The following is a 13136-nucleotide window of genomic DNA, read 5'->3' on the forward strand; positions in this document are numbered from 1 at the left end:
CTACCACCTCAGCCAGTTTCCTCGTGTGCAGGGAGAGCTGAGAGATGTGGGGAAACAGGGAGTGTGGTGTCCATGGAAACGGGCTGGCTTTCCCCACCTACCTAGGTTGCCATCTCCAAAGTCAGTGCCTTTCTCGGTGTGGATCTGCGGGTCGGTGTAGAGGTCGCCCACACCCTGGATGTCCACCACAATCAGCTGATGCCCGGAACGCTCAAATGTGAAGTGGCTGAAGGCCTGGGGTGGGGTGGAGACAGGAAGACTAAGGTGACCAACCACAAGAGACCAGGCTGTGGACTACGCATACACACGTCAGCCACCACTGCGGGGCTGCAACACCTCAGCTCTGCCCATGATGGGGCCTTTCTCTGCAAGAAGAGGTTGCATATGGGGTGCCTGGGTGGCTCAGTCGGTTAAGCGTCCGACTTCGGCTCAGGTCATGATCTCGCAGTTCATGGTTGAGCCCCACGTTAGGCTCTGTGCTGACAGCTCAGAGCCTGGAGCCTGCTTCGGATTCTGTGTCTCCCTCCCTCTCTGCCCGCCCCCTGCTCATGCTCTTTCTCTTTCTCAAAAAATAAATAATAAACATTAAAAAAAAAAAAAAAAAAAGAGGTTGCATAGAGGAAGAGATAAAGGAGGAGCCCTGTTTAATTCTGCAGGGACAGAAGCTGGCTGGCATGTCTCGTTACAGAATCTACTTCGGGGCACTCCAGGAGGCTTGAGGGCCCCCTCGGGGTGAGACCTCATGCCCACAGGGACCCGCCCCTCCAGGGGCCTCACCTGTGGCGTCAGGCGCATGTTGTCATCACGGACAAAGCCCGAGTTGGAGTTGTACTTGATGTACTTGCCCTCGATATAGTGCTCCAGGTGGAAGAGAGGCTTGCCCGGTCTGTCCTTCAGCTCCACCACGCACATCTGCATGATGTCCACCTGGTGGGAGGGGAGCAGCTCAGGCAGGAGCCAGGTGGCAAGCGCCTCCGACACAGAATGCTTGGGAGGAGCCGCCCGCCTGGGCTCCAATCCTGGCTCCATCAGTCAGCAGCTCTCTGCAGGCCAAGTGTCCCCAGAATCCACTGTCCCCTTTTCTTTTGAGAATGAAAACCCCTGTGATGGCTTAACTGCGTCTCCCCCAAATTCATATGTTCAAGTCCTAACCCTCAAAGGTGATGCTATTCGGTGGGGCCCTTGGGAGGGGATCAGGTCATGAGTGAGAAGCCTTCATGAACGGGACTGGCGTCCCGATAAAAGTGACCACAGGGCTCCTTCGCTACTTCCGCCATGTGAGGCCACAACAAGAAGGCACCGGCTATGAACCAGGAGAGGACTTCACCAGAATGTGACCAGGCTGGCACCTTGGTTTTGGACTTCCCAGCCTCCAAAATTGTAAGCAATAAATTTCTGTCATTTGTAAGTTGCCCAGTCCGGGGAAGCCTGGGCGGCTCAGTCAGTCGAGCAACCTCAGTCAGTTTCAGCTCAGGTCATGATCTCGAGGTTTGTGGGATCAAGCCCCATGTCCGGCTCCAAGCTGGCAGTGTGGAGCCTACTTAAGATTCTCTTTCTCCCTCTCTCTCTGCTCCTCCCCCCGCTCATGCTCTCTCAAAATAAATAAACTTAAAAAAAAAAAGTTCTGTTAGAGCAGCACAAAGGGACTAAGACAGCCCCCAACTGAGTTCCAACACAATGCACAGCCATCCAGGAGGAATGACATCACTTGGCCTCCCTTGCAGCTAGGTGTGGCCATGTGACCAAGCTCATCCAATGGGAATTGAGCAGCAGTGATGATGTAACCCCAGCCTGCCCCTCCTCCTCTGGCCTTCCTGAGGCTATCGAGTGGACATCTCCCAGTGAGGCCGACCTGGCCATATGCTCCAGGGCCACACTCTGGGGTAAGGCAGAAAAACAAGACAGAAGGAACCAGGCTTCTGGATGACTTAAAGAAGTGAGGCACCAGCCCACCCTGAGCCCCCCACCAAAATGGGACCATCAGATGAGAGAGAAAGAAACCATTTTGCCTTACTACACATTTGTGGGTCTGTATGCTAAGCAACTAAGCAGGTGTCTTACACTAATACTGTGAACATGGGCAAGTTAGTTCATCAACTCAGTTTTCTCACCTGTGGAATGGGCTCTCACACGTAGCGTGAGAATGAAATCTGCTGATACGTGAGTCTGTCAACGTTTGCTGATGTTAACATTACCAGTAGACATAACTCTAGAGCAATAAACACCAAACTATACCCAGTGGTTCTCTCCCTGCAATGGGATATTATACACATTCCTTGCTGAATTTCTTTTAACAAGCACATGTCTAATATTGGGAAGGAAACGTGTAAGTCTTGTGAATGGTTTATAAAGTGAGGTTGGTAAGACCTGAGACACTGACTCCCCATGGCTCCCCGTCCCCCACAATGACACCCACCGTAGAAGGATCCAGGTCTGGGTTTCCCAAGGAAACAACCATCCAAGGAACCATTTGGCTGAGTCGCTAGACAGGCAGACAACAGCTGCAGAGGCTGAAGAGGCCCTGAGCTGAGCGTTGCCCTAAACTTGGCCTCAGTTCTGAGAACCAGCCGAAAGGGAAGGAGCAGATGGTTCTCAGAGGTTCTCACCCCAAATGCTGGCTCCATCCCTACAAGGAACAAGGCCACCTGCTTGGCCAGTGGGCTCACTACAGGGATGCGGCCGGGAGGGAACAGCCTGTTCCTTCTCAAACAACTACATCCTTCTCCCTTATCATTTCAAACAACCACATTGTTTAGTGACCCCCTAGGGACTCTGATACAGAGTAAATAAGACAGGTAACATCCCTGTCCTTGGGGGAGAGAGGCAACCAAAATATTAACTACAAAAACAAGACTCTTTCAGATGGCGCCAACTGCTCCCAATAAAAGGAACCAAAACAAACAGAATGATGTGACAGAGGGAGACAGCAGAGGAAGGGCTACTTCATTCAGGATGTCCTGGGGCGGCCTCACTGAGCAGGTGACATATGAGCTGAGACTTGAACTAGGAGAAGGAGCTCATCATGCAAGGATGGAGGGGTGGGGGACACAATGATGCAGGCCGGGGGCACAGTCAGGGCAAAGGTCCTGAGGCAGGAACAAGCTTAGGAAGGAAGAGAAAGGAGGCCAGGATGGCATGCAGTGAGGTGGTCACAGCCCCCGTGGGTGGGGACTGTGGTTTCTTGTGTCTACCCCAAGTGCGCTTAATCAAGGGCCCTGCAAACAGCAGGCACTCAATAAATTCTGCTGGATTCTTGGAAGTGCAGCTCTCCCAAAGCTCCCAGGAGATAGTGTCCTGTGTCTAGCAGGTGTTCAAACAACGGGAGAGCTGAGCTGCGAATTAGGCAGGGCAGAGGCACTGAGCACTATTTCCTCAAATGCCCATAGGCAACAGGAAATTCTGCTAGGCCTGGGGTCAGTAAACACCCTGGGGGCTCCGGTGAAGGAGCCAAATGGGCAGGGCTTGGAAAGCCTGGATTTGAGCCCTGGCTCCATTCCTGACCATTTGCACAGGTCACTTAACCTCTTTGAGCCTGGGGCTCCCCAGGGGCAGACATGCTATCCATTCTCCCCTCCTTCTACTTTTTCTTAGGAGCCACCAGTCTCAGTCTACATAGTCTAGGGAAGGACCCACACTGCTGCCTCTATGGGTGAGCACATGGCTCATGCCTCCCCAATCTGCATATTCCCTCCCCTGACCACTGTGATTGGCTCAGCAATAGGCACCTGACCTAATCAGAGCCAATGAAACCCAGTTCTGAGACTTAGTGGAACTTCTGCAAAAACAAGTGTTGTCATATCCCACCAAGGTTTCTGAGAAGACAGAAAGTGAGCCTGCAGCTGCTAGTGGCCGACACATCACTACAAACAGAAGCTGCCTGTGAGTGATGCCACACGGAAGAACACCAAGGCTAGAGATGGGGGAGATTCTCAATATCCTATTGGGTCTGGATCCAGCCGCACCTGTGGCCAGCCCTATTTCTCAGTTACATGAAGCCAAAACTTCCTTTTTTGGATTAAACCCATTTGAGTGGGTTTCTAACACATGCAAACAAAAATCCTGACTAACAGATCCCATTTGTAAATGGGATAAAAGCATTTTAATCTCAAATAACCTCCACGCTCTGGTTTTAAGAATAAATGAGTCTGCATACAGTGTACTTGGCCCATCATGCTCAATAAATGATGATCATTATTAGCTACTGTTAAAACCATAAAGGGAGGGGCACCTGGATGGCTCAGTCGGTTGAGCCTCTGACTTCAGCTCAGGTCATGATCTCACAGTTCGTGAGTTTAAGCCCCACGATGGGCTCTGCACTGACAGCTCAGAGCCTGCCTCAGATTTTGTGTCTCCCTCTGTCTCTCTCTGTCCCTCCCCTACTCATGCTCTCTCTCTCTCTCTCTCTCTCTCTCTCAAAAATAAATAAACATTAAAAAAAATTTTTTTTAAACCAAACAACAACACCACCAAAACCATGAAGGGAACCTGTGACTGGTACCACTGTTGCCCTGGTCTCCAGTCACTCTCTCCGGCTGCCTTGTGTGGGAAGGTGGCAGGTAGGGCTGTCACATACCTGCTTGGGGGGCTTGTGCCGATTATACTCCTCTCCCCAGAGCTTGGCCTCCATCTGTAGACGCACATCCTCGAAGTACACGTCCCTGTCCACAGACTCGATGTAGCGCTTTGCCACGTAGTTGGAGGCCCCCTTCCACTGCTGGGTGTGCAGGAAGTTGGAGAGCTTCTTCCTGGGAGGAAAGGCAGCAGAGGACCCACCTGGGCACCTGGGTTCACCAGGGACCCAGCCTGACTCACGGCACCCTTCAAAGAGCTGGGAAGGGGACCAAGGGACATTGTTAAAGGTCTCTTATCCCACATCTTTTGGCCTCCAAACACCAGAGCAGAGGTTAGTGGGGTATTCCATGTCCTCCCCGAGACCATCCCCATAGCCAGGCCCATCATGTGGTCCAAGGGAGAGCAGAGAGGCTTGGCCTATAAAAAGCAGAGGCCACTGTCTCAGCTTCTCAGCCAGAACTGTTGCATTGCCCCTGCTCTTAGGAGCCTGAGGGAATTCGGGCAGGGAGCCTGAGGGAATTAGGGCAGGGCCCCAAGAACCAGGCTGAGTCACTTACGTCCTGAAGCACTCCCTCATAGCTCCACGGCCAAAGGGCTGAAAGACACCACATAGAGGGTTATTAGTCCCCATGCCCCACCCAGAAGCAATCCTGAGTCAGGAAGAGATTTTCCCCTTGGACATCACCCACCAAATGAATGCCTGGACCTCATCTCAACCCTAAAATCCCTGGGCCCTCCCTCCTTCACCCCAGCACTAACGCCCGACTGAACTTTCAGCCTGGAGGCTTCGGGGGTGACAAGGCCACCTTCCTCCTACCCTCACTGAGGGGAATAACCCCCAGGGGGTGAAGACGTTATGCGGGAGACAATGCATGTTAAAGAATTTTTTGCAGCCCTGCTTTTCTGTTTTCTGTACCAGGAAAAGAGTGGAAACAACCTAAATGTCCATTAACAGTGTAATGGATAAACCCATCAGGTCTACCCTACTTGATGGAATACTACAGGCGACGAGAATGGATATATTCTATTGTTCTCTTCTACTATTCTATGAAACATAGAGCTGGCCAAAACATGTACGAACATCACAGATGAAATGCTGAGCAGAAGAAGCCACACTCAAAAGAATACACCCTGCGTGGCTCCATTTATAGGAAATACACAAATACGTGAAACGAATCCAGGGAGATAGGTTCGGGATTGGTGCTCACCGTTGGGGTAAAGGAGTAGTGACTGGGGTGCAGGTGGGCTTCAGGGGGCTGCTCGTTATGTGCTGTGTTCACTTTGTGAAACTCATCAAGCCATACCCTTTCCTGAGTGTGTAATACACTAAAAACAGTTTTGCAAAACCATCCTCCCCCTGACAATGGAGGAAGTGCTCTATTTTCTAGTCTATTCCTTTTTTTTTTACCCCCCCCGCCCCCAAAGGATGATTGCAAGCCACTTTTTACAGCTTAGGTTTAGGTGGTGGCCTGTAATTTCTGAAAACTGACATACACATCTACAGTCAACTGATTTTCGACAAGAGTGCCAAGGATCGTCTTTTGATATGTGATCAATATATAAAATGTCCAGAATAGGTTAATTCTACAGAGATGAGAGCAGATTAGTGGTTGCCCAGGGCTGGGGGAGCTGAAGAGATAGGGGGCTGGCTGCTGTTGGGTAAGCACAGGGTTTCTTTTAGAGATGGTGAAATGTTCTGGAATCGATCGTGGTGATGGCTGGATAACTCTGTGACTATATTATATAAACCACTGAACCATACACTTTAAAGTGGGTATGCAGCATAGTGTGTGAATTCTATCTCAGTAAAACTGTTATAAAAAATGAAATAAATACACAATATAAAGAATGCCCCAAAGTAAAAACAATTAAGTGAGTGTAAAGGGGAGGGAACAGGGACAGAAGTCTGCTCACGGAGAATCCCCACTCAGCCCTGTCGTCGCTGGGATGGGGATGGCTCACCTGAGATGCCATCTTGATCAGAACTTCATCTTGTAGCCACTCCCCAGTGACAGCATTGTACCTGCAGAGAGAGCCACCCCAGGGCACAGCGTCTGTCACATGATCCTATTACTGGTCTTGGGATCAAGACCACTTAACCCATAGGCCCAGCTGACCTCCTAGGTTGGGTCTGTGGACGCCCTCCTGCCCTCCCAGGCCCCCACACACTGGCCTCCTTCCCTTTTCTCTCCAATGTGTTGCTGGGCACTTTTTGTGCTGTGGGTGGGCTCGTTCCCCATCTGGCTCCCCTGCTGGACTGTAACTCCCCAAAGGCAGGTCCATGTCAATTTTCTTTACTGCAGGGCCTGGTGCAGGTGGAGCCTTAATAAATGCATGTTGGATGAACTGACAGAAAAAATAAATATCCTTGTTTTAGCCCGTCTACACAACAAATGGCGTGTTCCAGGACAGGAAGTGCCCTTGATCTTGACAACACCTGTGTGAGGCTCAGCCAGGTAGCTGGGCCTGTGTCCCAGTATAGGCAGGGGTGTGTGTGTGTGTGTGTGTGTGTGTGTGTGTGTGTGTGTGTGTTGGGGTGGGGGAGCTGCAGGAGGACACCCACGGCAGAGACAGAGAAGATTCTCGAACATTTTCATCTCTCCTTTTTCAGGAATCCTCTTTCCCGCAGCAAACCTGCCCCTGAGCCTGGCTGGGCCTCAAATAGATTTGCCTGGTAGAGAGCTCCTCAGCTCAATAAACCCCTAAATTCTAAAACCTCCCCTTAGGGCTGAGGTGTTCTTAGCTCTAGCAGAGGCCTCCCTGGCCCACCCTTCATCAGGACAGACTTGGAGAGAACAGGCTTCTCAGAGCCTGAAACCTCCATGGGGAAAGACAAGCCTGGCAGGTAACCTCTCCTGGAGCTGGGGGAAGGGATGCTGGCTAGAGCTGCAACTTACTTGCAACCCGTCCGCAGCAAGTACCGTGCCCAATAAATAACGATTATTACTACTACTGTGTAGAGACCAAGGTAAAGGAAACAGTCTACTCTCACTTCCAAATAAGACTGAAGACTGAGGGTGCCAGGGTGGCTCAGTCGGTTAAGCATCTGACTCTTGATTTCGGCTTTGGTCATGAGCTCACAGCTCATGAGTTTGAGCCCCGCATGAGGGGGCTGTGTTCAGTGAGGGGCAGGCTTGGGATTCTCTCTCCCTCTCTCTCTGCCCTTCCCTGGCTCATACTCTCTCTTTCTCTCTCTCAAAAATAGATAAGTAGACTTAAAAAAACAAAACAAAACAAAACACTGAAGGCTGAGAGGCACCCAGAAGTTGAGGGAGAGGGGAGATATGGGATGTCAGAAGGATCTCATTTGTCCTTCACAACCATTGACGGCATAAAGGTCAGAGTTGCTCAAAGTTCACTGAGCATTCACTATCTGTGGGGCGTTTAAACAGATCTCTTCAATTAAACTCTGCAGCACCTCTGTGAGATTGGCACAATTATCGTGCCCATTTTCCAGGTGGGGAAACCGAGGCTCAGAGAGGTGAGGAACTTGCCAGAGAGCCAGGATCAGACCCAGGTCAGTTTCAGCTGGAACCCTGCTCTTAACCGGCCTGAGTGAACAGGGAATCTGTCCCAATAAAGAGGTAGCCTGCACCAGTACTCTTGAAAAACCAGGAATAGAGGAGGAAGCCTTCCAGTTTAGAAACTGCCCAGAGACTCCAGCCATCAATGCCTGAGCTCCCTCTGCCGGCAGTCACTTCAGTTAGGAAACAAACAGTGTGGCCTGGTCCCTGGTCCCCAAGGAGCTCTGGGACACACAGAGCCAGCCCAGCATGTGCGGCCTGTGTTCCCAGGGGTTTCCCTGGGTCGCCTGGTGTCTTCAGCCTGGAGGCTATGTGTCACCAACCAGTCACCACTGGCCTTATAGGCAGGGAGGAACAGAGTCCATACCCTGCCCTACTAGGGTCCCCACAATGCTGACCTTGGCTGCCAGCACAGCCCCCAGTGCCTGATAGGAAGTGGGCCTCCAGGGGTGGGGAGGAAGGGCATGCCAGGCTCAGAGCCATCTCCTCACAGGGTGGGAGCAGGGACACGGTGCAGAAAGCCATAAAGGACTACGTTGTTTCTGCCTGTCTGTGTGGTATGTGATCTAGACATATCAGAATCAGAGCAAAGCTCCCTGGCACAAGACTGGTTCAGAGAAGGCCATATAACCAAAGCCAGACCAATGGCATTCCATTATGGAACTTTTGTTTAAAAAAATTCACAAAAGAAAAGATGCTCTTCTGTTGGGTAAAATGAAATGTGAGGCTCTCAGGGAGTATCTGTTCCACTGATATAAGAAAGGCTATCTGAGGTCAAAGTGCAACGCATCCTTGGAGCATCTGGAACCAGCCATGCCCGAAGTCCACATGCATGAGCCAAACATCCCCTTCCATGCTTAATGCTGTGAATTCGGTTTCTGTCACCTACATTTGAAACAGTGTTCTGACTAACTGAAAGACACTGAACTGAGAGTCAGAAAGTTAGCTTATTAACTACCTAGGTGACCCTGGGCAAACCTCTATTTCCCCTGGGAAAATTATGGGAAGTCAGGGTGTTGGCTTAGAGGATTCAGACTGGAGGGGTCCACAGGGGTCACGGGATGGGGTGGGGTGGGGAGGCGGGCTCCAGGGCAGGTCCAGGGCCCTCTAATATTATGAACAAAATTAGACATATGTGTGCAACTTTCTGAGATGGCTGTCATCAGATTCTCAGTGTAGTCCCAAATGCTTGACATGATTCATATTCCAGGCTTTTTTATAAGTAAATACATATAGAGGACTTCAACCAGTGCCTGCCACATGGATTCGATACATAAGGGCTACTGTTGTCATAGTTATCTGGTGGTAGTCTGTGGTTTTTGCTCTTTTCTTTCTTCTTGATACCCCCAGAAATAACTCTTCTCTCCCCCTGACTTTTTGAATAGGAAATCTATATGCTCATAGCTCTATTTTGTTAATCTTCCTGGGACCAAGTCATCAAAAAGCTGGCATGCTATTTCCATGCATTCTCCTTCCCTTTGGTGGCAACTGTAGGGACCACGTGGTGGGGCAGTGGAACCACAAGACGGGAGTCGCCTGGATCCCTGAGCAGCCCCAGGGTCCCGGAGCTCTCACCCAGCTTTACTCAAGTGAGAAGTACACCTTTGCTGCATTGAGCCCCGGACATATTTGTTACAGCAGCATGTTCAGCCTTGCCTGACGAATACATACATTACAGGACCACACTGAAGAGGAGATGAGATAATGCACAGCACCATAAGCACGCATAAATGCTCAAATATTGGCAGATACTATCATTATGTCCTTCTCCTTGACCTCCAAGGGTATGTAGGCCTCAGTGATTATGAGCAGAAGCAGGACCCATACTCCCAAGGACTCCTTGAGGCCTGGGGCCACAGAACACACCCAGACGAGCTGCCAACCTGTGACGTGTGGCACATTCTGTGGCAATATCCTCCAGGTGGAACTCGGCCCAGGGGTCAGGCATGTGCTTGGCCTTCTCAATTGCATGCTTCCAAGCTTCCTGCAAAAGGCAAAGGGAAGTGTTAGACAGGGCCTTCTGGGGCAGGGCTGTCTAGCCACCTCTCACCCTATGATTTCCTAGGTGTCTCCCACCTCTGGGGAGGCGGACAGCATCAGTGACAGAGAAGTACTCCCAGCTATCATCCTTTGGGAACCAAGTTCCCAAAAGACCCTATTTTTTCTCAAGCGGGCATGGCCTTCCTGTGGGCAGAAGTGACATCTTTTTTTTTTTTTTTTAATTAAGTTTATTTATTTTGAGAGAGAAAGAGAGAGAGAGAGAGAGAGAGAGAGAGAGAGAGAGAGAATCCTAAGCAGGCACAGAGTCCAACACAGGGCTCAATCTCATGAACCATGAGATCATGACCTGAGCTGAAATCAAGAGTCGGATACTTAACCAACCGAGCCACCCAGGCACATGAGAAGTAACATATCTTAACCATGAAACCAAAGAAGAAACACAATACACAGAGGAAAACACACACTGCTTCACCTGCAACCAAAAAGTTGAAAATAAAAATAAGACACCAATCCCCTTCTCCCCCCTTGTTCGGACTGGCAAGCATTTTAATGGCTGCTAATAATTAGTGCGGGCCAGTATGTAGGGGAAACAGGTGCCCTCACAAACGGTTAATGGTCTAAACGTCTTCTTAAGGCAACCTGGCAATGTACTGAGATGAAAAAATATGAATTCCTTTATTCTGACCCAGAAATTTTACATCGAGAAATGTGTCCTAGAGAAATACAAACACAAACCTGCAAACGTATATATACAAAGCGTCGCTGTGTGCAAAACCAAATCCAACCCAAATGTCCATCCGTGGGGACTGGTTAAATGTATTTTGGTTTTATCCACTTAAAATGCTCAACAGCCCTTCCAAGTGACTGCACTTACCTACTGGTGGGAATCGTGGACCCTATCAGGGCCAACGTCACCTTTTTATAAATACTGTATAAATCATAAATATGCCCCATTTTACCACCCTAAATGAAAATCATAGACAACATAACCTTCCCAAACTCAGAATATCTCCAACCATGCCAAAGATATGTTGCCTTTATGTAAACACTGTGCTAAGTTCTGGGCTCAGAACAGATTCCCATGAGACATTCCAAGGTCCTGGGGATGCAGGAAAATTCATTGCATTGCACAGAACTGTTCTGCCCATTTCAAACTTTTACCATCCATGCCCTCCACCTTTTCAATGCCTTAGTGCCCCTGAATCATTGTGGGGACCAAAAATGTCCCCCCAAACTTTTAAAACCTGTCGAGAAACAGGGCTTTTGGGTACTCACTGGGAAGGATGATATTATGGAGATAAGGCTGATTCTCAACAGTATCATGACACAACCCTGTTTTTTGTTTTATTTTATTTTTTATTTATTTTTATTTTTTATTTTTTTTATTTTTTAAATATATGAAATTTACTGTCAAATTGGTTTCCATACAACACCCAGTGCTCTTGTTTTATTTATTTATTTATTTATTTTTAATTTTTTTTTTTCAACGTTTTTTATTTATTTTTGGGACAGAGAGAGACAGAGCATGAACGGGGGAGGGGCAGAGAGAGAGGGAGACACAGAATCGGAAACAGGCTCCAGGCTCCGAGCCATCAGCCCAGAGCCTGACGCGGGGCTCGAACTCACGGACCGCGAGATCGTGACCTGGCTGAAGTCGGACGCTTAACCGACTGCGCCACCCAGGCGCCCCTCTTGTTTTATTTTTTTAATTAAAAAAAATTTACTTATTTTTTGAGAGAGAGAGAGAGAGAGAAAGAGTGCAAGTGGGGGAGGGGAGAGAGAGAGGGTCACACAGAATCCAAAGCAGGTTCCAGGCTCTGAGCTGTCAGCACAGAGCCTGACATGGGGTTCAAACCCACGAACTGTGAGATCATGACCTGTGCCAAAGTCAGACGCTTAACCAACTGAGCCACCCAGGCACCCCTCGTTTTTTGTTTTAAAAACCTCATTTTATGGGCACCTGGCTGGCTCAGTCAGTACAGCGTGCGAGTCTTGATCTCAGGGGTTGTGGGTTTGAGCCCCACACTGGGTGTAGAGATTACTTTAAAAAATAATAGTAAAAAGCTCATTTTATTGCTTTTATAATCCCAAGGTGGAATCCTTTCCTGTCTCTTCCAAACACTCCTCCACCCACACTGGGTAGCAATCCCTTCTCCCTCTTTCTCTGAAGAAACTGAAGCTCTGCCCTGCAGCCTGATTACGAATCGGTGAGACCAAAACTCCTTCCCAGGCCAGAGGCCTGAGCCACAGGGAGGGTGCTGGATGGTGGCCTGAACACTGGGTGTGTAACAGCAACTCTAGGTTTCCTCACCTATCGTCAGTACCCCTCAGCCAGTGGGACCAGCTCAGCATCCCATGGACTCAGGCCCAAACAGGACAACACCCCAAGCATGGCCCCGGCCTGAGCCTCATGGCTGGGATCCTGCTCTGAGGAGAAAGGCACACACACACACACACACACACACACACACACACACACGGGCCGAACAGGCCAGGGCTCCCTCTCTGCAAAGTCCAAAAATCAAGGCCAGAATTTCTTTCTTCCAATTTGGAAGCTAACTCATGCTTAACAAAAATGCTTAGAAAACAGAGAAGACAAAATTCAAATCTACCACATGTCGCCCACCCAGAGCAACGATCGTCAATGCTTCAGATGTGTTCTTTTCCAGATCCTTCCCATGCATGTTTTGTAAGACTGGAATCACACTGTAAATACAATTTACAGCCTTTCAGGAGAGTGGGCCAATGAGACATGGTACTTTATCTAGTGATCTGGATTATCTTCTGGATTCCAAATGTCTGATCTGCTTACTGTAAAAAACCGCAGGGACTACAGAATGTGAAGTAGAAAGTGGAAGTTCTTTCTGACCTGTTGCTCTGAAAACCACAGTTGACAGCTGATGTAGACAGTCTGCAAGTTTGTTCTGACGCATTTGTTAACACATGAATTTAGCATCGGGTCAGGGCCTCCTGTTCCGTTCTGCACCTTACTTTTCTCCACTTACCACAGGGCCTTGGACGTCTTTCCATGCCATTTGT

The 13136-nt window shown here is 49.3% G+C and overlaps 1 protein-coding gene across 1 annotated transcript in view; it reads right to left on the reverse strand.

Moving 5' to 3' along the window:
* The window catches only part of EEF2K (eukaryotic elongation factor 2 kinase), a 64066-nt gene that overhangs the window by 21828 nt on the left and 29102 nt on the right, over nucleotides 1–13136 (reverse strand). The window contains exons 3-8 of the mRNA XM_060648753.3: nucleotides 9980–10080; nucleotides 6535–6595; nucleotides 5130–5167; nucleotides 4574–4745; nucleotides 778–927; nucleotides 102–234 (exon numbers count right to left, since the gene is read on the reverse strand). Of these exons, the coding sequence (XP_060504736.1) occupies nucleotides 102–234; nucleotides 778–927; nucleotides 4574–4745; nucleotides 5130–5167; nucleotides 6535–6595; nucleotides 9980–10080 (655 nt within the window). The remainder of the gene's footprint in view (nucleotides 1–101; nucleotides 235–777; nucleotides 928–4573; nucleotides 4746–5129; nucleotides 5168–6534; nucleotides 6596–9979; nucleotides 10081–13136) is intronic.

The sequence above is a fragment of the Panthera onca genome, chromosome E3 (genome assembly GCF_046562875.1).
Source record: "Panthera onca isolate mPanOnc1 chromosome E3, mPanOnc1 haplotype 2, whole genome shotgun sequence".
Lineage (NCBI taxonomy): Eukaryota > Metazoa > Chordata > Mammalia > Carnivora > Felidae > Panthera > Panthera onca.